Below are 25,354 nucleotides of genomic sequence, written 5' to 3'. Positions count from 1 at the left end.
AAGGGATGGTGAAGGAGACGGCATGAGGCTCCGGCCTTTGTACCCGCAATGGGTACCTCAACCTTAACAACACCGCCGACATAGTGGGGTGAGAAGGGAACATGCCGGGGGCCCCGTGGGGGCCCTCTTTTCTTCCAACCGACATAACTAATATGAGAATGCATAAGTGGATGTGTGCCTCCTTCCACACAAAGCATAAAACTGAAGAGCCCGTGATCCACGGGATTGTGTATAGGCAGAGGGGAGGGGTTACACTTTTTAAATTGTAATACTTTGTGTGGCCTCCGGAGGCAGAAGCAGAAGCTATACACCCAATTGTCTGCGTCTCCCAATGGAGCGACAAAGAAATACATGTATTATACAATCGATTTCATTTTTGACTTGCAGGACCTGTGTGAGGTCATACCCATGTGACCATAAGGGGCGGGGCCTCAGCCAACAGAAAAATGTTGCTTCCTAGTATCAGCTTTGTTGGCTGAGGCCCTGCCCTTTGTATAACACTTATGCTAATTCTAACAGGGGGATGGGATAACTATGAATACCCCCTCAGCTATTAGGTGATCCTCAGCTGCTGTCACTCAAGAAGCTGACGATTTTATAAACTTTACTTTCTTGGATTTCAAAGCCTAAACATCCGAACTGACCACTACAGGTATGTATAGACTCAGCCTGATAGTGCCAGTATAGCACTGGCTTTAGGTTCTATATGAAAATCCTGGTGATTGGTTCCCTTTAATGATTGCAAAATTAGTATAAAATTAACACTGAAGCTGTGCTCACACTATGTGAATCAACAGTTGACTATTCCGGGGGAGGGGGGCATTTATTACTCCAGACTAATCCTTCCTCTAATCATGTAAGCACTGCTCTGTGGTCATCTGTGAAAAGATTGTACAAGAGTGACATTGTTTAATGGCTCTTTGCAAACTTGCGGTTGGCCGAGATCTACATCACTGCCGCCTCCCTGGGTATGAGCAGTGTGTCGATGAATCGGAGGATGTACACCCAACTTCATTGTGCATTTCAAAAAATGGAAAACATGATTAGAGGCAGACATAGTTTGAGCTAATCATCTATGGCGCTGTGCATGACCTTACCAGCTTCATCCTCGTACCCGACCATAATCTCGCTCCTGCGCAAATACCTCACTGGCGCGCGCGAGGACGACTAGGTTTCCTGCTCAGCCCGCAATGTGGCACAGCTAACTGCGCCTGTGCGAGATTTGGCCGAGCAGCATGAATGACGACGGCGGCGCCATCTCTGTCAATCAGGAAAGGAAGACGGCGAACGTGGCCAGAGGGAGGAAAAGTAGCAGAAAATTATGATTAGCCCATCTGACTAGATAAGGTAATTAGCATACCTGGTGGTCAGATTTTTATAAAGTTACTTCAGGGGTCTACAAGTTTAGTCAGGAACAAGGTGCACCTTCATAGAATGCAGCCCTGGAGCTGCAGAAGGTGATGCTTTTTAGTTTAATAGTGAAAAAACTGGTGACAGGTTCCCTTTAATGTTCAATTTTCATTCAGATTTCAGAGCACTGAGTTCTCAATATCAGATCAGCTTTGCTGTAAATCCGGCCATTACATTTTTTGCTGCCAATGGAATTTTTTTTATATGGAATGTAAATATTCTCTAAAAAATAAGTCAGGAGAGCCAACAGCATCTCTCTTTAGGCCGCTTTACACGCTGCGACATCGCTCAAGCGATCTCGTTGGGGTCACGGAATTTGTGATGCACATCCGGTCGCTTTAGCGATGCCGTTGCGTGTGACACCTATGAGCGATTCTGCATCGTTACAAAAACGTGCAAAATCGCTCATCGGTGACATGGGGGTCCATTCTCGAATATCGTTGCTGCTGCAGTAACGATGTAGTTCATTGTTGCTGTGGCAGCACACATCGCTCCGTGTGACACCGCAGGAACGAGGAACCTCTCCTTACCTGCCGCCCGCAATGTAGAATGAAGGAAGTGGGCGGGATGTTCGTCCCGCTCATCTCCGCCCCTCTGCTTCTATTGCGCGGCGGTTCATTGACGCTGCTGTGACGTCGCTGTGACACTGAATGAACCGCCCCCTTAGAAAGGAGGCGGTTCGCCGGTCACAACGACGTCGCAGGGCAAGTAAGTAGTGTGAAGAGTCCGTGCGATGTTGTGTGCCACGGGCAGCGATTTGCCCGTGTCGCACAAACAATGGGGGCGGGTACCCACGCTAGCGATATCGGTCATGATATCGCAGCGTGTAAAGCGGCCTTTATCCATCGTCCCCTTGCTGTGTATGTACGTAGGCTTACACATAGTAAATACACTATTAAATTTCTGTGTCTGCAGTATACACCCCCTGGCCGGGCCAGGCAGCCTCAGTTTCAGTACACAAGCAGTAGGAGAGAAAAAAAAAAAACCAAAAAAAAAACCAAAAAAAACCCAGTAAAAACTTCTCAACATAGGAACAAGAGAAAAGAAGAGTCATAACCAAATAAGGTACTGAGAGAACCAAGGCCCAACAGGGCAACAGGGTGGGTGCTGTGTCCCCCAATGATGGCTAAGAGAAAACGATTTTACGGTGAGTACACAAAAATCCGTTTTTCTCTGACGCCTCATTGGGAGACACAGGACCATGGGACAGTCCATGGGTGGGAAAAGTAAAAAACAAGATAACGCAACCCAAGGACTAGGAACCAGTCCCAGACAGCCTGGAGCACCTACTGAGAGAGGTGCTCTACTGCCGTTTGCAGAATTTTCCTACCCAGATTTGCCTCAGCTGAAAACTGGGTATGGACTCTGTAATTCTTTGAAAAAGTATGTAGGCTAGACCAGGTCGCAGCCTTACACACCTGTTCCACTGAAGCCTGATGCCGAATGGCCCACGAAGCGCCAACTGCTCGCGTGGAATGAGCCCGCAGCCCACTAGAAATGGGCTTGAGTTGCAAGCGGTAGACTTCCTGGATCGCAGAGCGAATCCAGCGAGCCAGAGTCGCCTTTGAAGCTGCCTGTCCCTTCTTAGGCCCCTCAGGAATGACGAACAAAGAGTCCGTTTTCCTAAAGTGGGCTGTCCTGGATATGTAATATCTGAGAGCTCTGACGAGGTCTGACGAATGCAGAGACCTTTCCACCCTATGAACTGGGTGTGGACGAAAGGAAGGCAGAACAATGTCCTCGTTCAAATGAAACGGGGTAGAAACCATTGGAAGAAAATCCGGAAGGGGGCGCAGAACCACCTTGTCCTGGTGAAAGATCAGAAAAGGCTCGCGGCAGGAGAGTGCTCCCAGCTCCGAAACCCGTCTGATGGACGTAATTGCCACCAGGAATGTTACCTTCCAGGACAGAAGAGCAAGGGAGGATTCCTTGAGAGGTTCAAAGGGGGACCTCTGGAGACCGTCGAGAACGAGGTTGAGGTCCCATGGGTCCAGCGGCCGTTTGTACGGGGGAACTAGATGGGAAATGCCCTGGAGGAAGGTCTTGACTTGCGGTTTCTGAGCCAGGCGGCATTGGTAGAACGCTGAGACCTGCCCTTTAAAGGGAACTGAGAGCCAACCCCGCTTGCAAGCCAGACTGTAGAAGTCGAGAATTCTAGCGATGGCCAGAGGAATAGGTGGACGTTAGTTTCTCTGCACCATGAAAGGAAGATTTCCACGTACGGTGGTAAATGCGGGATGAAGCAGGCTTTCGGGCGCTGATCATGGTGGAAATAACCGCGGGGGAGAATCCCGCTCTTGTTAATACCCAGGTCTCAATGGCCATGCCGTCAGCTTCAGGGCTCTGGAGTTCTGATGGGAAATGGGCCCTTGGGTCAGCAAGACTGGGATGTCTGGAAGGCGCCGCGGTACGTGTGCGAGCATTTGTACTAATTCGGCGTACCAGGCGCGCCTGGGCCAGTCCGGTGCTATCAGTATCACCGGGACTTCCTCTGCCTTGATCTTCCTGATTACCCACGGCAGCAGGGGTAGAGGTAGAAATATGTAAGGCAGGCGGGAGTGGTGCCAGGAGCAGACCTAGAGCATCCGCGCCGATGGACTGCGGGTCGCGTAACCTGGCTATGAACGCGGGTATCTTTGGTGTGCCCCAGCGAGTGCAGATGTGTAGAAACACTTCTGGGTGGAGAGACCATTCTCCGGCAGCCAGGCCTTGGCGACTCAGAAAGTCTGCTGCCCAGTTCTTTACCCCCGGTATGTGTACCGCTGATATCACTGACCCCGTCGACTCGGCCCAGCTGAGGATCTTGCGGGCCTCGAGATAAGCTGCTTTGCTGCGGGTGCCCCCCTGCTGATTGATATAGGCTACAGCTGTCGCATTGTCCGATTGGACTGGAATCGGACGACCCGCTAGCAGAGGGCAGAACGCCCTGAGCGCGAGGAAGATCGCGCGGATTTCCAGGATGTTTATGGGTAGGGAAGACTCCTGGGGCGTCCAACGTCCTTGAGCAGTGTGGTGCCGGTACACTGCTCCCCAGCCTAGGAGGCTGCCGTCCGTGGTAAGGACCAGCCAGTTCACTGGGAGAAAAGATCTCCCCTTTGATAGGGATGAGGTCCGAAGCCACCAGCGGAGTGCATACCTGACTGAAGGCGTCAGGTGAAGATGTCTGTCCAGGGAGAAGGGGCTCTTGTCCCAGGCAGCTAGAAGGACTAGCTGCAGTGGGCGGAGGTGCAGTTGAGCAAAAGCAAAAGGTACTGCCTCCATAGCCGCCACCATCCTGCCGAGCACCTTCATGCTGAATCGAAAGGAGCGAGATGGAGGACGTAGAAGGCAGTGTACCGCTTGTCGAAGAGCGATCGCCTTGTCCTGAGGGAGATAGATCAAGCCCAGACGGGTGAAGGTGATGGATCGTGCTGGGACCGGGGATGATTTGTCTAGAATCAGTAGCCACCCTAAGCGGGATAGGGTGTCCAAGGTGATCTGTACGCTGGTTGAGCAGTCGCATAAGGAGGGGCCTTGATGAGGAAGTCGTCCAAGTAAGGGAGAACGACTACTCCCCTGGCGTGAAGGACGCTCATGGCGGCCGCCATGACTTTGGTGAAGAACCTTGGTGAGGTGGCAAGGCCGAAGGGTAGGGCTACGAATTGAAAATGGGAGTCCTGAACTGCGAAGCGGAGGAACTTTTGGTGATTTGGAGCAATGGGTATGTGCAGGTACGCGTCCTTGATATCTATGGAGGCGAGGAATTCCCCTTCGACCATGGATGCAATAATGGACCTTAGGGACTCCATTCTGAATCTCCGTACGTGCACATGTTTGTTCAGGTGTTTGAGGTCCAGGATGGGTCGAACTGACCCATCCTTTTTGGGGACCACAAAGAGGTTAGAATAAAACCCCCCGAACTTCTCGTCGTCCGGGACGGGTATTATCACTCCTGCTGTTTGGAGCGAGTGGATTGCTGAGAAAAAGGCCTCGCGTCGTTTTCGAGTCTTTGGGGGGTTTGAGAGAAGGAACAGACTCGGGGGTCTGGTCCGAAATTCTATGTGGTAACCGGAAGACACAAGGTCTTGCATCCATTTGTCGTCTGAGGCGGCAGCCCAGATGTGTTGAAAAGAGCCGCAGTCGACCCTCCTACAATGAGTGTGACTTCCGGGGCGCCAAAGGAGTCATGAGGGGGGAAACCGTCGTGGACGAGTCTCCCTAGTCCTGGACTGTTTCGGTCTAGGCTGCCATGACGAAGTGGGTTTCGGGGAGAGCCGAGGTCGGTCCCTGCGTAGTCCGCGGCTAGTGGCGGGGCCAGAGCGGGATGTCGACCAACCAAATGAGTTCCAAAAGGAGCGGAACGAGGACTGTGGACGTCTAGTGAAGGTCGTCCTGGGCTTCAGCTGGGGAAGGGAGGTACTTTTTTCTCCCGTGGCATCAGAAATGAGCTTGTCCAGACGATCGCCAAACAATCGGTCTGGAAAAAAGGGAAGGCCCGTGAGAGACTTCTTGGAAGCAGAGTCCGCTCACCATTGTCGGAGCCAGAGGGCTCTACGGATGGCTATGGTATTTGAGGCGGCAAAAGCTGCGCAGGTAGCAGCATCAATGGAGGCCTGCATGAGGTACTCCGCCGCAGCGGCAATTTGAGCTGTTACCTCTGTGAAGGAATGAGGGAACTGGGATTCCTCAAGCGAAGTGTTAAGGGATTCTGCCCAGACCGAGATCGCCTTTGCGACCCACACAGAGGCAAAGGAGGGCGAGAGGGAGGAACCGGCAGCCTCAAAGGCAGAGCGGGCGAGGTGCTCCACCTGTCTGTCTGTCGGGTTCTTGATGGAGGAACCATCGGGTAACGACAGGAGCGTTTTTGTGGCAAGGCGGGAGACCGGGAGGTCGACCGAGGACGGATCGGCCCAGCCCTTAGGGGCAGGTGGGACAAAAGGGTACCGGGACTCCATGAGTTTACGGTTACCGAAGCGCCTGTCAGGCTTCTCCCTTTGCTTTGTGAGGATATCCTGAAACTCTGGGTGATCAGCGAAAACCTTTTGGGGTTTCCTTGCCCTCTTAAGGAGACCACATGGTCAGTGGTAGTGGATGGGGGATCCTCCACATGCAGAGCTTGGTTGATTGCTGCAATAAGGGAGTCTATTGCAGTTTGATCATCTGGGGAGGGTGAAACCAAGGAATCCTCCTGGTACAAACAGCATTCTCCCTCCTCCAGCTCTTCAGAAGCCGTGGAGCGTGTGGGAGACCCTGCTGTGTGCTCCCGAGGGAGAGCCCGCTGGAGACACCCGGCCGTGTGCTCCTTTTCCTGATCCCTGCAAACGGTGAAGCATGTGCCCGGATTACCTCAGAAGGATCCGTCCAGGGACCCAGAAGGGTGTGGAGGACGACATTGCATAGCCAGCACCAGGTTCTGTGACAGTTTTTCCATGGATTGGGACAGAAACTGTGCCCATTCCGGTGGGCTGGGAGCCCTAGGCTCTGGGCTGACTGTTGCGGCGGTGGTGGCAGGGGGGTCTTGGGGAGCTATAGGGACACAGGACTCACAGAGAGAAGAGGTGTGTTTACGTGGTAACTCGGCGTGGCAGGCAGTGCAGGCTGAATAATAGACTATGTGGGCTTTAGCCCTCTTAGTGCCCTTAGAATTCTGCATGTTCCTAATAGGAGAATGCCAGGAGGGGGAGCAATGCTCAGCAGAGCTGCAAGTGAAGCAAGCACCTTACCCGAATCAGCCTATGGCCCTGTCCTCAGGAAGGATGAAGCTCTATGGAGATCTTCGCACGCATTCCTGAAGGGGGAGGGGCTTATCGCGGCCACGGGGGGCGGGGCTTAGCGCTAAAAGAGTGCGAAGATGAAGTCAGTGTGCCCCCCCCTCCCCCGCTGTGGGTAGTAAAAAAAAACGGCGGGAAGGGAGCTTCTGATAGTTTTCCTCCCTCTCCCTCCAGTCAGCACACAGCTGTCACTGGTGGTTATCAGCTGGCTTTTCTGCTACAGCAAATAAACAGAGCAAATAAAGAGGTGAGTCCCTGAGCTCTGTGCACACCCCCTGCTACCAGGAAATTATCTGTGCAGATTCTCTGCAAACAGGAGTGACTTCCCCCTCCTCCAGCCAGCAAGCTAGAGAAAAGTTAACCCTGTGTGTTCAGGATCCTTCTCTCCTCCTTGCACCCAGAAAGGGACTTTCTCATAATAAATACTGTAGATGTCCTGGGGCCTTCCCTGCAGCGTCTTTTCTCCTTTTGTCTGGGAAACCAGTCAGGGGGATCTCACCTTAAACACTGCTTTCCAGGCAGTGAAAATAGCAGAGTCAGCTTGCTGTGTCCAGTCACGCCGGTGCCATATTCAACTCAGAGCCTGCAAAGAGGGGCTGAGGAATTGGGCTATAGGGGCATAGGCCCCCACCCTGGGCTTTGGAAAATCGGTGTCTGTGGAACCCGTTGTCCAGCCCAGGATCCAGCGTCGCAGGAGGGGGTACGTGGAGGCGACACTCCACGTTCCCGCCCGTTGATGGTAGTGGGAGATCGGTCCCAAAAGGAAACCGTCGCCCTCAAAAAATAAACCTTGAAAGGATGTGCCTCCTACAGACACTAAGCTAAAACTGAGGTTGACTGGCCTGGCCAGGGGGTGTATACTGCAGAGGAGGAGCTATGCTTTTGCATTTACTTAGTGTCCTCCTATGGATAGGCAGCATAACACCCATGGTCCTGTGTCCCCCAATGAGGCGTCAGAGAAAAGAGGATTTTTTGCTTCTCACCATAAACGCTTCTCTTTCTTGCAGCTTTCATTGGAGGACACAAGAAACCAAGGGTGTATATGCTGCCCCATGGAGGCTGAGACTAAATACATATTAAGAAAAAAAGCTGACTTCCAACAGGCTACACCAGGCCTGCTGATACCCAGCTATTCTATCAGTGCAAAAAGCAGTATGGGAAGGAAAAGACTATCTAAATAATGGAAGGAACAGTGTGCCCTGAATGAAGGCTACGAGAGATTTTTACGTTGAGTACATACAAATCCTTTTTTCTCTGATGCTTCATTAGTGGACAAAGGAAACCGCAGGACGTCATAAAGAAGTCCCATCAGTGGGAAAACTAATTGCAATATTGCAGCAATAGGAATAGAAATCCATCCTATTACCACCCGAGTGACTGGTGCTTGCATTAGCCTTCTGACATCCATCCACTGAAGCACAGGTAAGAGCTCTGCAAAGATGTGAACAGAAAACTAACTAGTGGCCCTACAGAATAAAAAAAACAAAAAACGGCAAGACATATACGACTCAGGAGGCTTTAACTACTCATGTAGAGTGAGCCGTGCCCAGCTGGTGGCACCCTGGCTTAGCCTAAAGGGTACTTTACACACTACGACATCGCTAGTGATCTCATTAGCGATATGAAATTCTAGTTTGAGATAGATCATTTGAGATCGCACATGTGTAAAATGACCTATGTGCGATCTCGAAAGATCGCACTTGCGCTCTAGAATTTCACATCGCTAATGAGATGGCTATCAATGTCGCAGCATGTAAAGTACCCTTTAATAGCAGACAAACTAGGAATGGCAGCCCTAGTTGTTGTTCAAAGGTAAAAACAGGTCTGAAATTCAGACTAGTGTCTGCTCAAATGTAGACTAAATGGAATAGCTGGGGTCAGCAGGCCAGGTGTAACATGTTGAGGAGCCCACTTTTTTCTTAAGATGTAGTCTTACTATCAGCCTCCAGGGGGCAGCATATACCCATGGCTCCATGTGTCCCAGAATGAAGCATCCAAGAAATATTCAAATTGTCTCTCCAGGATAGGAGACAAACTCTAGCGCAGCGCCACCTATTGGAAGTAGCGATCCTAAAAGTCACAAGTGAATTTATAACAATCCTTTGCATTTGACTTAAGGGTGCTTTACACGCTGCGACATCACTAGCGATCTCGTAAGCGATTTGACACGCCAGATCGCACATGTGACCGGCGCTATAGAAACGACCTATGTGCGATCTCGGCAGATCGCATCTGTAATCTGGCGTGTCAAATCGCTAACGAGATCACTAGCGATGTCGCAGCGTGTAAAGCACCCTTTAGGATTTATGCCAGATCAGAATCCCAATTTGCAGACACGGTGTTTCGGGGTGCTTGCCCCTCGTCAGTGCAAAGTATGGGGTGTCTGATCCGGCTCATGAGAAGCTATGTGGGGACCACTATTCTCCTTAAGGAGACTTTGCAAGCCAGTCTTGCTGCTAAATGCAGCCCTACAGTTTCCAGCAGACATCTCAGCCTGCTCACTGATAGCTTCACTTTACATTGTTTGTGACAAAATTGTTTTTCAATATATAATAAGACAAAAGCTAAATTTCTAAAATGTGGGACTGAGTTCTCCTTCCTCCGAGGAATCTGCCCTGGGTTGTATGGGGCTAATGTCAATACATAAATGTGACCAGGCGCAAGTCACCTTCTTTATAGGAGCAGCATAGTTCTTCTTCCGGCTTCTGTTTTTCTTGTTATTTTTCCTTTTGACTTTGGTGTTTTTCTCTGGCGACTCTGGTTCCATAGTGCAGTCTGCTCCATTCTTCAGAGCTTTCTGGAAGTACAACATACATTACCATAGAGTCTTACCTTCTACACACATTAGGCTTATAGTCAGATTTAGATACCTGCACGCAACCTCAGATCCTCACAAGATCTCCTTCTCTACTCCCCTCTCATCTCCTCTTCCCACAATCGCGTACAAGATTTCTCCCGTGCCTCCCCCATACTCTGGAACGCTCTACCTCAGCATATCAGACTCTCCCCTACTGTGAAAGGCTTCAAGAGGAACCTCAAGACCCACCTCTTCCAACAAGCCTACAACCTACAATAGCCCTCAGTCCAGTACACCACTGCGCAACCAGCTCTGTCCTCACCTATTGTACCATCACCCATTCCCTCATTCCCTGTAGACTGTGAGCCCTCGCGGGCAGGGTCCTCTCTCCTCCTATACCAGTCTGTTTTGTACTGTTAATGATTGTTGTACGTATGCCCTCTTTCACTTGTAAAGCGCCATGGAATAAATGGCACTATAATAATAAATAATAATAATAGATTCTTTGCCACGTTTCCTAGTATTAGGATCCCTTATGTTCACATATGCTGTATTTAAAGCAATAATGTCTCCTCTTCATATATAAAAAAATATCTAAAAACATGCAAACAACAAACCTTGAATGACGACACCGCTTTATCATAAGCCTTGATCAATGCTGTATCGTCCCAGATGTCCGAATCATCGCTCTACCAAAAACAGAGAAGAGCTGATGGTGAGAAGAGCCCGCATGTGTAATGGATGAAATATTACCTGAGCCCTTTATTTCCTCTGAGATTGTAAGCAGGACCCTCACTCATCTGGTTTATTTGGTGAATTGTAAATGTGGTGCCGATAGTCACAAAAGGGTCAAACACTGAGCCAGGAAACTGAAGGCCGGTGACTAACCATCTGTGGACAAAATCTGAGGGATTTTAAGAGATGATCTCCTGGAGTAGATCACTAAGAATATCCTCATGGACCCAACAGCAACAGGCGTTCATGAGGAATCGGCCCTGTCAGACTATTCTGAGCAGCTCCTATGAGAATTGAATGAGGTTATCGATGATATTTTATAATGTGCCTAAAAACTCACAGGCAGGTAACATTGGAAACGACGCAACTATTGCACCCGGCTCAGAGTGGGTCACCGACCGCTCCTGCCGGCGATTGAGCAGCTCTTCTTCTGGGCTGCTCTGTTGACGCCTGCAGTCACACCCTGTCATGCTGACTGACAACAGGCCTCCCACAGTTAAGCAGCGGGGAGCCAGCTGTCAATCAGTATGATGCCTGCAGTCACAACATATTCACAAAGTAAAGCGGAAAAAAAAGCTGCTGCTTTGCTGACATGACATTGTGGCGCCCCTGACTGTCAGGTGCCACAGTGTACTACATCCAACCCCGGATTCCTGGAAGACCAGCGCTGGTAAAACACCACAACACACAAAACCACGCCCTTTTCCCCAGACTGGGTAACAGGCTAGAGATGGACTTATCGGGTGGTCACCTTTAGGCTGGGACACACTCAATCCACTAGTCCGGAACCTGGGAGGAGGAGGGGCTGGTCAGTGGAGTGGACAGACATCTTGTCAGAGAGTTGAATAGTAACCAGCCACCAAGTCAGTCAGAAGTTGACATGCTGAATGGAAAGTGTGAAGTGACTACTGAGTAAAAAGGAGTACGGTTGCCAGGGAGAGTACGGTGAAGTACTCAATGGACTGAGCACCGCCGGGGTACAGAGCCCTGGTTCAGGAAGGCCCTTTAGGCTCACCTGATAATCTGCCCAGTGAGGGGACCATCAAGGACCTTACCAACGTTAGTGTCCAGGGCACAGCAGCAAAGAGGGAGCCTGGGAACAGGGACAGAGGTCCGACCAAAGAGAGGTTCAAGCTGCCTGCCGTACGGGCCAAGACAGTGACAACAGGAGGGGACCCCCAAAACGCTCCAGGCTACGGGGACCAACCGACTACTACAGAGTGCATGGAGGGAAAGCTCACCAGTTCACTACCCCGGCACTGGAACAAAGGGAATGCCGGATTGGTAAAGACCAGCATCAGCCGGGTTGCAGCTACTCCAAACCAGTGAGTAAAGCACAAGTTAAACCACAGCCCCTGTGTCGTCTGAATTCTTCCTACACCTCTGCATCTATATACTACAACCATCATCATTCTCCCCTGGAGCCTAGCCCTACTTGCGGAGAGCCATCACACCTAAGCTGCGCAAAACCACCAGCCCCAGCAGTGAGAGACTTTGCAGCGGAGGCTTTCCCCACATAGCCGCATACCGCAAGTGGCGTCACGAAAAAATCTTATATTTCCATTGTACAAATTCCCATTTTAAGCGACCCCCAGGGTCACGGAACGGGGCCACAGCCACCCAGTGACCTTTCCTCTTAATATACAGCCCAGGACAGAGTACCACAAATCCCTGGGGTGTGTCAGCTTCAGCGGAAGCCAGAAGGATTTATTAAAGCTGAAGGCTTGGACAGAGAAATGGCAATTGAGGTTTGAAGGGGCATTCCCATCTCCAAAATTCTACCCCAATATGCAGCCATTGTAATAATAATATTAGCACATACCTCCAGTTGGAAATGTAGTATAGTTCAGGGCATTGCAGCTTAAGTATCCGTGGTTACATCCATTTATATACCTACAGTTAGTTAGTCATGGTCATAACCATGGATACCTAAGGCTGGTTTCACATCAGCGTTTTTTTGTCGGTCGGTAAAAAACAAACAAAAAAAAAACAAAAACGCAAAACGCATCTAACCGGATCCTGTGGATTGAATGTGCAACCGCAATTTTTATTTTACCGGATCCTTCTGCAACAGGACACAGAATTTATCGGCCGGCACTGGAGTCAGCTGACTCCTGATCTCACAGCCCGCGCACGTTGCGATGGATACAGGTTAACAGCAGTTACTGCCTACTGCCGATCACGTGTTACCGTGTGCGGGCTGTGTGGTCTGGAGTTCAGATCAGCTGACTCCAGTGTCGGACAATTTCTTATTCTGAGTCTCGCTGCATCCATCGCAGCGTGAGGTCAGCTGAGTTCGGCCAGCACTGGAGTCAGCTGATCTGAACTTAACTGAACTAAGCCAGCAGAACAAGTAATCAGATCAGCTGACTCCAGTGTCGGCCGATAACTTGTTCTGCATCCATCGCAGAGTGTGCGGGCTGTGAGGTGAACTGAGTTCAGATCAGCCGACTTCCGTGCCAAACTGAACTCAGCTGACCTCACAGCCCGCACACGCTGCGAGACACAGAACAAGTAATCGGCCGACACTTGAGTCAGCTGATCTGAGTACTTGTTCTGCTGGCTGTATGGTCAGGAGTACGGATGAGTGAGCAGTAAAATGGTTGGATGCTCGATGGGCGAAGCCAATGTCTATTTTTTTTTTTAATTCATTAAAAAATAAAAAAAAACCTTAAACACATAACACTAACCCTAGGGTTTAGGGTAAAAAAAAAAAAAAATATGCGTGGGCTCCCGCTGCATTTTTTCTGTTGCTAAGGGTAACCCAAGCAGCTACTGGCTGCTAACCCCCACTACTTGGTGTTACCTTCACTGGCAATGGAAAATCCAGGGAAGCTCCTTTTGTAAGTTTTTTGCCTAAAAACTAAAAAAAAAAAAAAAAAGTGGGCTTCGCCATTTTATTTGTGTGCTAGCCAGGTACAGCAGGCAGGTACGTGCTTCCCCCGACCCCCAGCTGCCTATTTGTACCTGGCTGGGAACCAAAACTATAGGGAAGCCCTTTTTTTATTATTTCATGAATTTCATAAAATAATTTAAAAAAAAAAAAAAATTATGTGGGCTTCGCCCAAGTTTTGTGTCCAGCCAGGTACAACTAGGCAGCTGGGGATTGGCATCCGCAGCGCAGGGTAGCCCAAGCTTTCTGGCCACCCCAAAAAATGGTGCTTTCATAGAAGCACCATCTTCTGGCGCTGTAACTAACTCTTCCAGTGGCCCTGGTGCCGGGTCGCACGCTGGGTAATAAGGGGTTAATACCAGCTTTGTTTTACCAGCTGATATAAAGCCTGAGATTCTTAATGTCTGGCCAAGTTTGACCCAGCCATTAACAATCTCCAATAAAGGGTTAAAAAAAATTAAATAAATAAATAAATCACACAGAGAAAAAAATATTTTATTAGAAATAAATGCACAGACACACTCAGGGACTCCATGTTTATTACTCCCTTTCACCCCTCCACGATCCTGGTCTTCTGCCTTCAACTGATGCAGCTCCACTAAAAAGCACGGGGGATGAACTGCTTTCTGGGCATGCTCAGTACTGAAAACAGGATCCTGCCCATTGAAAAGCATTGCAGGCACCGCTGCAATATGAAGGATATGGTGACATGCATTATTTTGTCCGAGGTCAAAAACGCTACAAGTAGCGTTTTTGAAAAAAGATAAAATACTGCATGTCACCGAATCCAGTGTGTGCCGCACGCAACCGCAAGTGAATGCATATTGCCGCGATTCCATTGCAAATGCATTGAAATGTCAACACATTTGTAAAGGATCCAGTCATATGCATGTGAAAACAGCAAACTGCAGCAATATCCTGCACAAGGAGCAAGTCACATAGCTCATCAAGAGTATACTAGATTTCTAATTGGAGGTATTTGCTAATATTACACCTACAACATATTGGGAGAGGATCTTGGAGATGGGATACCCCTTTAGGCCCTGTGCGCACTTACCGGTTTTTCTCATGGATTTCCTGCGGTTTTGCTCAGAAAAAGTTCATAACATCTCTGCAGTGATTCAGCAGCAAAACCTATGGGAAAAAAAATGCTGTGCGCACTATGCGGAATTTGACAGCTGCATGTTTTGCTGCGGGATTCCCGCAGCAAAAACAATTGCATGTCACTTCTTTTCCGCACGTCGCTGCGGGATTTCACTCCATTGACTGCCATGTAATCGTGAAATCCCACAGGGAAGTGATGTCATTACAGGAAGAGGAAGCGGAGCAGAGACACACACACACACACATAGAACACAGACACATCACACACAGACATTGTTTACTCAAGAAGTAGGAGGACACCAAATCCTGGGATCACCCCTGGCACTGAAAGCTAATAATTAATAGAGAGAAAAGAAGTGCCAAAAAACTGAGGGATCACCATATACATAATCAATTATTAATTATGTATATGGTGATCCCTCAGTTTTTTGGCACTTCTTTTCTCTCTATTAATTATCACACACAGACATAGAATACACATACAAATCAAACGGAAATATAGAAAAAAAAAACACGTGGGCTCCGCTGTATTTTTACCTTCCAGCCGAGGTAAGCACACAGCGGCGGCCCGGTTTTCTCAGGCTGGGGAGGGCGAGGGACAGGGTTAATGTCCCCCCTCCTCCTGCAGCCGAGAATATCAGCCGCAGCTGCCCTGGGACTGTCGCATGCATTATGCGACAGTCCTGGAGTGTCCCCGACTCTTCCAGATGCCGTGATGCGGTGGCTATCCAGGTAATAACGAGTTAATGGCAGCGGATCGCCGCCATTAACTCCAGGCTTGATCATGGCAGCGTCAATGTGACAGCTGACATGATCAACCCGTAAGTAAAGTGAATAAATACACACCGAAAAATCCTTTATTTTAAATAAAACACAAAAAAGCCTCCTCTTTCACCTGTTTATTAACCCCCCCGAAACACGCCCCTCCGGCGTAATCCACACAGCTCCGGCGTAATCCACGTCTTGCATCCAGAAGCGAGTGACACAGACACAGGTTGAATGCAGCCTCGCAGCGACACAGCAGAGGTAACCACAGGGCATTTCCCACGGCCGGTAATGTGAACTCACATTACCGCTGGGAGAAATGCAGCGTGTGCTCACAGGGACTCTGTCTATTTATCTACTATCTCAGAAGGAAATTACTTTTTTTTTTCTTCAATGTGCTTTATTGCATTGAATGCATTAAAGCACACATACCAACTCGCACGCGGCAAAACCGCAGCAATACTACGAACAATAACGCGGTAAAACCGCGGCAAATCGCATGGTTTGCGGCGGTTTGTTTACCGCGGGTGCGGTAATCTTTCAGACCCTGCGGAATTTGTTAAGTAAATTCCGTTTTGCAGTGCGCACAAGGCCTTAATGCAGATAAATGTAAGGTCAGGTACTTGGGAGTTCTATAGCAGCGGACAACCTCAGCAATACTACTGCTAGAAAGCACTGGACTTGGTCTAGAAAATGTCTAGGCAGTGTCACAATGGGGACAGTGCTGCTGCTGCTGTATGTAAAGCGCTATGTAAATGAAGCAATATTATCAGAACGCTGAGTGTTCGCATCCTCTGTGCAGGCGGCTTCTGAGGCCGTATACGCCCCGCACAGGCGCTGTCCCTGCTGATCTCCATGCACCGCTGCAGCCGGACACCCCAGCACAGTCCGCGGGGAGGATCTCAGAGGGACGTCACACTGAGTTAATGGTTATAGAACTACAAATCCCAGCCCGTCCTGGTGACCCCCGGCTCATGTGATTCCCCGTGCACTGACACCACCGACCACACACCACACCACACCACACCACACCACACCACACCACACCACACCACACCACACCACACCACACCACACCACACCACACCACAGCCGTCCGGTGCCCGGTACCTGACCAGCTCCGCGCCGGAACAAGATCTCCCCACTTCCCTCCAGTCCTGCCATGGTAGAGGCTAGATCGGAGTTGATTTTTTGAGGTGGGAGGAGTGATTTCATGAAATCATGATGTCACCGGAAAAGGCGGGGCCTCCTCAGTGCCGTGCAGATCTGTGGGCGGGAAGCGGCAGTGCTTGGACTCCTCAGTGCAGAGCGGAGGATCCTGACCCTGAGGTGGAGAAGAGTCAGCGTTTCCTCATTAGTTATAGCTCTGGGGTCTCAGCCTGGATGTTGGGGGCACAGAGCAGTGTCTCCTGTCTGTGTTGGGGGCTGCAGCTCGTGTATGTCTCAGGCTTCAATAAGGTAAGTGTCTTATGGGGGGTTACACGGAGCAGGGGATGATACTGTACGTTTAGGGGGGCTCGCACTGGCCGGGGGGCGACGCTGCACGTTTGGGGGGGCTCGCACTGGCCGGGGGGCGACGCTGCACGTTTGGGGGGATGGCACCGGCCGGGTTGGTGATGCTGCACGTTTGGGGGGGCTCGCACTGGCCGGGGGGCGACGCTGCACGTTTGGGGGGGGCTCGCACTGGCCGGGGGGGCGATGCTGCACGTTTGGGGGGGGGCTCGCAATGGCCGCGGTGCGACGCTGCACGTTTGGGGAGCTCGCACTGGCCGGGGGGATGATGCTGTACGTTTGGGGGGGCTCGCACTGGCCGGGGGGCGACGCTGCACGTTTGGGGGGGGGCTCGCACTGGCCGGGGGGCGACGCTGCACGTTTGGGGGGGGCTCACACTGGCCGGGGGGATGATGCTGTACGTTTGGGGGGGCTCGCACTGGCCGGGTGGATGACGCTGTACGTTTGGAGGGGTTCGCACTAGCCGGGGGGCGACGCTTCACGTTTGGGGGGGATGGCACTGGCCGGGGGGGGCGACGCTGCACGTTTGGGGGGGATGGCACTGGCCGGGGGGGGCGACGCTGCACGTTTGGGGTGGCTCGCACTGGCCGGGGGGCGACGCTGCACGTTTGGGGGGGCTCGCACTGGCCGGGGGGGATGACGCTGTACGTTTTGGGGGGGCTCGCACTGGCCGGGGGGATGACGCTGTACGTTTTGGGGGGGCTCACACTGGCCGGGGGGATGATGCTGCACGTTTGGGGGGGGCTCGCACTGGCCGGGGGGCGACGCTGCACGTTTGGGGGGATGGCACTGGCCGCGGTGTGACGCTGCACGTTTGGGGGGGCTCACACTGGCCGGGGGGATGATGCTGTACGTTTAGGGGGGCTCGCACTGGCCGGGGGGCGACGCTGCACGTTTGGGGGGGCTCGCACTGGCTGGGGGGTGACGCTGCACGTTTGGGGGGGCTCGCACTGGCCGGGGGGCGACGCTGCACGTTTGGGGGGGGCTCGCACTGGCCGGAGGGCGATGCTGCACGTTTGGGGGGGCTCGTACTGGCCGCGGTGCGACGCTGCACGTTTGGGGGGGGCTCGCACTGGCCGGGGGGCGATGCTGCACGTTTGGGGGGATGGCACTGGCCGGGTTGGTGACGCTGCACGTTTGGGGGGGCTCGCACTGGCCGGGGGCGATGCTGCACGTTTGGGGGGGCTCGCACTGGCCGGGGGCGATGCTGCACGTTTGGGGGGGCTCGCACTGGCCGGGGGCGATGCTGCACGTTTGGGGGGGCTCGCACTGGCCGCGGTGCGACGCTGCACGTTTGGGGGGGGCTCGCACTGGCCGGGGTGCGACGCTGCACGTTTGGGGGGGCTCGCACTGGCCGGGGTGCGACGCTGCACGTTTGGGGGGGATGGCACTGGCCGGGGGGCAACGCTGCACGTTTGGGGGTGGCTCGCACTGGCCGGTGGGCGACGCTGTACGTTTGGGGGGGGCTCGCACTGGCCGGGGGGCGACGCTGCACGTTTGGGGGGATGGCACTGGCCGGGTTGGTGACGCTGCACGTTTGGGGGGGCTCGCACTGGCCGGGGGGCTCGCACTGGCCGGGGGGCGACGCTGCACGTTTGGGGGGGCTCGCACTGGCCGGGGGGCGACGCTGCACGTTTGGGGGGGGGCTCGCACTAGCCGGGGGGAAGACACTGTACATTTGGGGAGGCTCGCACTGGCCGGGGTGATGATGCTTGCACGTTTGGGGGGGGCTCGCACTGGCCGGGGGGGTGAGGCTGCATGTTTGGGGGGCTCGCACTGGCCAGGGGGGGAGGCTGCATGTTTGGGGGGCTCGCACTGGCCAGGGGTGAGGCTGCATGTTTGGGGGGGCTCGCACTGGCCGGGGGGATACGCTGCAAGTTTGGGGTGGCTCGCATTGCCCGGGGGGATGACGCTGTACGTTTGGGGGTGCTCGCACTAGCCGGGGGGGGCGACGCTGCACGTTTGGGGTGGCTCGCACTGGCCGGGGGGGCGACGCTGCACGTTTGGGGGGCTCGCACTGGCCGGGGGGATGATGCTGTACGTTTGGGGGGGCTCGCACTGGCCGGGGGGATGACGCTGTACATTTGGGGAGGCTCGCACTGGCCGGGGGGATGATGCTGCACGTTTGGGGGGGCTCGCACTGGCCGGGGGGCGACGCTGCACGTTTGGGGGGGGCTTGCACTGGCCGGGGGGCGATGCTGCACGTTTGGGAAATGGCACTGGCCGGGTTGGTGATGCTGCACGTTTGGGGGGGCTCGCACTGGCCGGGGGGCGACGCTGCACGTTTGGGGGGGGCTCGCACTGGCCGGGGGACGACGCTGCACGTTTGGGGGATGGCACTGGCCGGGTTGGTGACGCTGCACGTTTGGGGGGCTCGCACTGGCCGGGGCGATGCTGCACGTTTGGGGGGGGATCGCAGGGGACGAAGCTGCAGGTTTTGGGGGGGTTCGCACTGAGCACGGGACGACGCTGAATGTTTGGGGGCTCGCACTGGGCAGGGGGGGTGACGCTGCACGTTTGGGGGGGGCTCGTACTGGGCAGGGGGCGATGCTGCACGTTTGGGGGGGATCGCACTGGGCAGGGGGTGACGCTGCACGTTTTGGGGGGGATCGCACTGGGCAGGGGGATGATGCTGCACGTTTGGGGGGGCTCGCACTGGCCGGGGGGGCGACGCTGCACGTTTGGGGGGGCACGCACTGGCCGGGGGGCGACGCTGCACGTTTGGGGGGGCTCGCACTGGCCGCGGTGCGACGCTGCACGTTTGGGGGGGCTCGGCAGTGGGCAGGGGGTGACGCTGCATGTTTGGGGGGCTTGCAGTGGCCAGGGGGCGACGCTTCACGTTTGGGGGGGGGGGGGGGGGCTGGCACTGGGCAGGGGGCGACGCTTCACGTTTGGGGGGGGGGGGGCTGGCACTGGGGCAGGGTGCGACGCTGCACGTTTGGGGGGGCTGGCACTGGGCAGGGGGCGACGCTGCACGCTTGGGGGGCTCGCAGTGGCCAGGGGGTGACGCTGCATGTTTGGGGGGCTCGCAGTGGCCAGGGGGTGACGCTGCACGTTTGGGGGGGCTCGCACTGGCCGGGGGGCGACGCTGCACGTTTGGGGGGGCTCGCACTGGCCGGGGGACGACGCTGCACGTTTGGGGGGATGGCACTGGCCGGGTTGGTGACGCTGCACGTTTGGGGGGGCTCGCACTGGCCGCGGTGCGACGCTGCACGTTTGGGGGGCTCGCACTGGCCGCGGTGCGACGCTGCACGTTTGGGGGGGCTCACACTGGCCGGGGGGATGATGCTGTACGTTTGGGGGGGCTCGCACTGGCCGGGGGGCGACGCTGCACGTTTGGGGGGGCTCGCACTGGCCGGGGGGCGACGCTGCACGTTTGGGGGGATGGCACTGGCCGGGTTGGTGATGCTGCACGTTTGGGGGGCTCGCACTGGCCGGGGGGCGACGCTGCACGTTTGGGGGGGCTCGCACTGGCCGGGGGCGATGCTGCCACGTTTGGGGGGGCTCGCACTGGCCGCGGTGCGACGCTGCACGTTTGGGGGGGGCTCGCACTGGCCGCGGTGCGACGCTGCACGTTTGGGGGGGGCTCGCACTGGCCGGGGTGCGACGCTGCACGTTTGGGGGGGATGGCACTGGCCGGGGGGCAACGCTGCACGTTTGGGTGGCTCGCACTGGCCGGGGGGCGACGCTGTACGTTTGGGGGGGGGCTCGCACTGGCCGGGGGGCGACGCTGCACGTTTGGGGGGATGGCACTGGCCGGGTTGGTGACGCTGTACGTTTGGGGGGGGGCTCGCACTGGCCGGGGGGCGACGCTGCACGTTTGGGGGATGGCACTGGCCGGGTTGGTGACGCTGCACGTTTGGGGGGCTCGCACTGGCCGGGGGGCGACGCTGCACGTTTGGGGGGGCTCGCACTGGCCGGGGGGCGACGCTGCACGTTTGGGGGGGCTCGCACTGGCCGGGGGGCGACGCTGCACGTTTGGGGGGATGGCACTGGCCGGGTTGGTGACGCTGCACGTTTGGTGGGGCTCGCACTGGCCGGGGGGTGACGCTGCACGTTTGGGGGGACTCGCACTGGCCGGGGGGATGATGCTGTACGTTTGGGGGGGCTCGCACTGGCCGGGGTGCGACGCTGCACGTTTGGGGGGGCTCACACTGGCCGGGGGGATGATGCTGTACGTTTGGGGGGGGCTCGCACTGGCCGGGGGGCGACGCTGCACGTTTGGGGGGGCTCGCACTGGCCGGGGGGCGACGCTGCACGTTTGGGGGGATGGCACTGGCCGGGTTGGTGATGCTGCACATTTGGGGGGGCTCGCACTGGCCGGGGGGCGACGCTGCACGTTTGGGGGGGCTCGCACTGGCCGGGGGGCGACGCTGCACGTTTGGGGGGGCTCGCACTGGCCGCGGTGCGACGCTGCACGTTTGGGGGGGGCTCGCACTGGCCGCGTGCGACGCTGCACGTTTGGGGGGGGCTCGCACTGGCCGGGGTGCGACGCTGCACGTTTGGGGGGATGGCACTGGCCGGGTTTGGTGACGCTGCACGTTTGGGGGGGCTCGCACTGGCCGGGGGGCGACGCTGCACGTTTGGGGGGGCTCGCACTGGCCGGGGGGCGACGCTGCACGTTTGGGGGGGCTCGCACTGGCCGGGGGGCGACGCTGCACGTTTGGGGGGATGGCACTGGCCGGGTTGGTGACGCTGCACGTTTGGTGGGGCTCGCACTGGCCGGGGGGTGACGCTGCACGTTTGGGGGGACTCGCACTGGCCGGGGGGATGATGCTGTACGTTTGGGGGGGCTCGCACTGGCCGGGGGGCGACGCTGCACGTTTGGGGGGGGGCTCTCACTGGCCGGGGGGATGATGCTGTACGTTTGGGGGGGCTCGCACTGGCCGGGTGGATGACGCTGTACGTTTGGAGGGGTTCGCACTAGCCGGGGGGCGACGCTGCACGTTTGGGGGGGATGGCACTGGCCGGGGGGCGACGCTGCACGTTTGGGGTGGCTCGCACTGGCCGGGGGGCGACGCTGCACGTTTGGGGGGGCTCGCACTGGCCGGGGGGGATGACGCTGTACGTTTGGGGGGGCTCGCACTAGCCAGGGGGAAGACACTGTACATTTGGGGAGGCTCGCACCTGGCCGGGGGGATGATGCTGCACGTTTGGGGGGGGGGGGGGCTCGCACTGGCCGGGGGGTGAGGCTGCATGTTTGGGGGGCTCGCACTGGCCAGGGGGGGAGGCTGCATGTTTGGGGGGCTCGCACTGGCCAGGGGGTGAGGCTGCATGTTTGGGGGGGCTCGCACTGGCCGGGGGGATACGCTGCAAGTTTGGGGTGGCTCGCATTGCCCGGGGGATGACGCTGTACGTTTGGGGGTGCTCGCACTAGCCGGGGGGGGGGGCGACGCTGCACGTTTGGGGGGGCTCGCACTGGCCGGGGGGCGACGCTGCACGTTTGGGGGGATGGCACTGGCCGGGTTGGTGACGCTGCACGTTTGGTGGGGCTCGCACTGGCCGGGGGGTGACGCTGCACGTTTGGGGGGACTCGCACTGGCCGGGGGGATGATGCTGTACGTTTGGGGGGGCTCGCACTGGCCGGGGGGGCGACGCTGCACGTTTGGGGGGGGCTCTCACTGGCCGGGGGGATGATGCTGTACGTTTGGGGGGCTCGCACTGGCCGGGTGGATGACGCTGTACGTTTGGAGGGGTTCGCACTAGCCGGGGGGCGACGCTGCACGTTTGGGGGGGATGGCACTGGCCGGGGGGCGACGCTGCACGTTTGGGGTGGCTCGCACTGGCCGGGGGGCGACGCTGCACGTTTGGGGGGGCTCGCACTGGCCGGGGGGGATGATGCTGTACGTTTGGGGGGGCTCGCACTGGCCGGGGGGGATGACGCTGTACATTTGGGGAGGCTCGCACTGGCCGGGGGGATGATGCTGCACGTTTGGGGGGGCTCGCACTGCCGGGGGGCGACGCTGCACGTTTGGGGGGGGCTTGCACTGGCCGGGGGGCGATGCTGCACGTTTGGGAAATGGCACTGGCCGGGTTGGTGATGCTGCACGTTTGGGGGGGGCTCGCACTGGCCGGGGGGCGACGCTGCACGTTTGGGGGGGGGCTCGCACTGGCCGGGGGGACGACGCTGCACGTTTGGGGGGATGGCACTGGCCGGGTTGGTGACGCTGCACGTTTGGGGGGCTCGCACTGGCCGGGGGCGATGCTGCACGTTTGGGGGGGGGATCGCAGGGGACGAAGCTGCAGGTTTTGGGGGGGTTCGCACTGAGCACGGGACGACGCTGAATGTTTGGGGGCTCGCACTGGGCAGGGGGTGACGCTGCACGTTTGGGGGGGCTCGTACTGGGCAGGGGGCGATGCTGCACGTTTGGGGGGGGATCGCACTGGGCAGGGGGTGACGCTGCACGTTTTGGGGGGATCGCACTGGGCAGGGGGATGATGCTGCACGTTTGGGGGGGCTCGCACTGGCCGGGGGGCGACGCTGCACGTTTGGGGGGGGCACGCACTGGCCGGGGGGCGACGCTGCACGTTTGGGGGGGCTCGCACTGGCCGCGGTGCGACGCTGCACGTTTGGGGGGGCTCGCAGTGGGCAGGGGGTGACGCTGCATGTTTGGGGGCTTGCAGTGGCCAGGGGGCGACGCTTCACGTTTGGGGGGGGGGGGGGGGCTGGCACTGGGCAGGGGGCGACGCTTCACGTTTGGGGGGGGGGGCTGGCACTGGGCAGGGTGCGACGCTGCACGTTTGGGGGGGCTGGCACTGGGCAGGGGGCGACGCTGCACGCTTGGGGGGCTCGCAGTGGCCAGGGGGTGACGCTGCATGTTTGGGGGGCTCGCAGTGGCCAGGGGGGTGACGCTGCACGTTTGGGGGGGCTCGCACTGGCCGGGGGGCGACGCTGCACGTTTGGGGGGGCTCGCACTGGCCGGGGGACGACGCTGCACGTTTGGGGGGGATGGCACTGGCCGGGTTGGTGACGCTGCACGTTTGGGGGGGCTCGCACTGGCCGCGGTGCGACGCTGCACGTTTGGGGGGCTCGCACTGGCCGCGGTGCGACGCTGCACGTTTGGGGGGGCTCACACTGGCCGGGGGGATGATGCTGTACGTTTGGGGGGGCTCGCACTGGCCGGGGGGCGACGCTGCACGTTTGGGGGGGCTCGCACTGGCCGGGGGGGCGACGCTGCACGTTTGGGGGGATGGCACTGGCCGGGTTGGTGATGCTGCACGTTTGGGGGGGCTCGCACTGGCCGGGGGGCGACGCTGCACGTTTGGGGGGGCTCGCACTGGCCGGGGGCGATGCTGCACGTTTGGGGGGGCTCGCACTGGCCGCGGTGCGACGCTGCACGTTTGGGGGGGGCTCGCACTGGCCGCGGTGCGACGCTGCACGTTTGGGGGGGGCTCGCACTGGCCGGGGTGCGACGCTGCACGTTTGGGGGGGATGGCACTGGCCGGGGGGCAACGCTGCACGTTTGGGGTGGCTCGCACTGGCCGGGGGGCGACGCTGTACGTTTGGGGGGGGGCTCGCACTGGCCGGGGGGCGACGCTGCACGTTTGGGGGGATGGCACTGGCCGGGTTGGTGACGCTGTACGTTTGGGGGGGGGCTCGCACTGGCCGGGGGGCGACGCTGCACGTTTGGGGGGATGGCACTGGCCGGGTTGGTGACGCTGCACGTTTGGGGGGGCTCGCACTGGCCGGGGGGCGACGCTGCACGTTTGGGGGGGCTCGCACTGGCCGGGGGGCGACGCTGCACGTTTGGGGGGGCTCGCACTGGCCGGGGGGCGACGCTGCACGTTTGGGGGGATGGCACTGGCCGGGTTGGTGACGCTGCACGTTTGGTGGGGCTCGCACTGGCCGGGGGGTGACGCTGCACGTTTGGGGGGACTCGCACTGGCCGGGGGGATGATGCTGTACGTTTGGGGGGGCTCGCACTGGCCGGGGTGCGACGCTGCACGTTTGGGGGGGCTCACACTGGCCGGGGGGATGATGCTGTACGTTTGGGGGGGCTCGCACTGGCCGGGGGCGACGCTGCACGTTTGGGGGGGCTCGCACTGGCCGGGGGGCGACGCTGCACGTTTGGGGGGATGGCACTGGCCGGGTTGGTGATGCTGCACATTTGGGGGGGCTCGCACTGGCCGGGGGGCGACGCTGCACGTTTGGGGGGGCTCGCACTGGCCGGGGCGACGCTGCACGTTTGGGGGGGCTCGCACTGGCCGCGGTGCGACGCTGCACGTTTGGGGGGGGCTCGCACTGGCCGCGGTGCGACGCTGCACGTTTGGGGGGGGCTCGCACTGGCCGCGGTGCGACGCTGCACGTTTGGGGGGGCTCGCACTGGCCGGGGGCGACGCTGCACGTTTGGGGGGATGGCACTGGCCGGGTTGGTGACGCTGCACGTT

The 25,354-nt window shown here is 57.3% G+C and overlaps 1 protein-coding gene and 1 long non-coding RNA gene across 3 annotated transcripts in view; one reads left to right on the top strand and one right to left on the bottom strand.

The window, feature by feature from the left end:
• Window positions 1-25,354, bottom strand: part of SMN1 (survival of motor neuron 1, telomeric) — a 69,922-nt gene that overhangs the window by 18,318 nt on the left and 26,250 nt on the right. Inside the window, exons 2-4 of one of the 2 annotated variants that reach the window (XM_075325305.1) lie at window positions 16,565-16,618; window positions 10,575-10,646; window positions 9,829-9,957 (exon numbers count right to left, since the gene is read on the bottom strand). In XM_075325305.1, coding sequence (XP_075181420.1) covers window positions 9,829-9,957; window positions 10,575-10,646; window positions 16,565-16,618 — 255 coding nt within the window. Of the gene's footprint in view, window positions 1-9,828; window positions 9,958-10,574; window positions 10,647-16,564; window positions 16,665-25,354 lie in introns of those variants that run through there. The other variant, XM_075325297.1, reaches the window with a different exon arrangement.
• LOC142254279 (uncharacterized) overlaps window positions 16,618-25,354 on the top strand; it is a 9,992-nt gene continuing 1,255 nt past the window's right edge. The window contains exon 1 of the long non-coding RNA XR_012727221.1: window positions 16,618-16,912. This is a non-coding gene — a long non-coding RNA (uncharacterized LOC142254279). The remainder of the gene's footprint in view (window positions 16,913-25,354) is intronic.

This window comes from Anomaloglossus baeobatrachus, chromosome 1 (assembly GCF_048569485.1).
Source record: "Anomaloglossus baeobatrachus isolate aAnoBae1 chromosome 1, aAnoBae1.hap1, whole genome shotgun sequence".
Classification (NCBI taxonomy): Eukaryota; Metazoa; Chordata; class Amphibia; order Anura; family Aromobatidae; genus Anomaloglossus; species Anomaloglossus baeobatrachus.
This window is presented reverse-complemented; position numbering and strand designations above follow the sequence as displayed.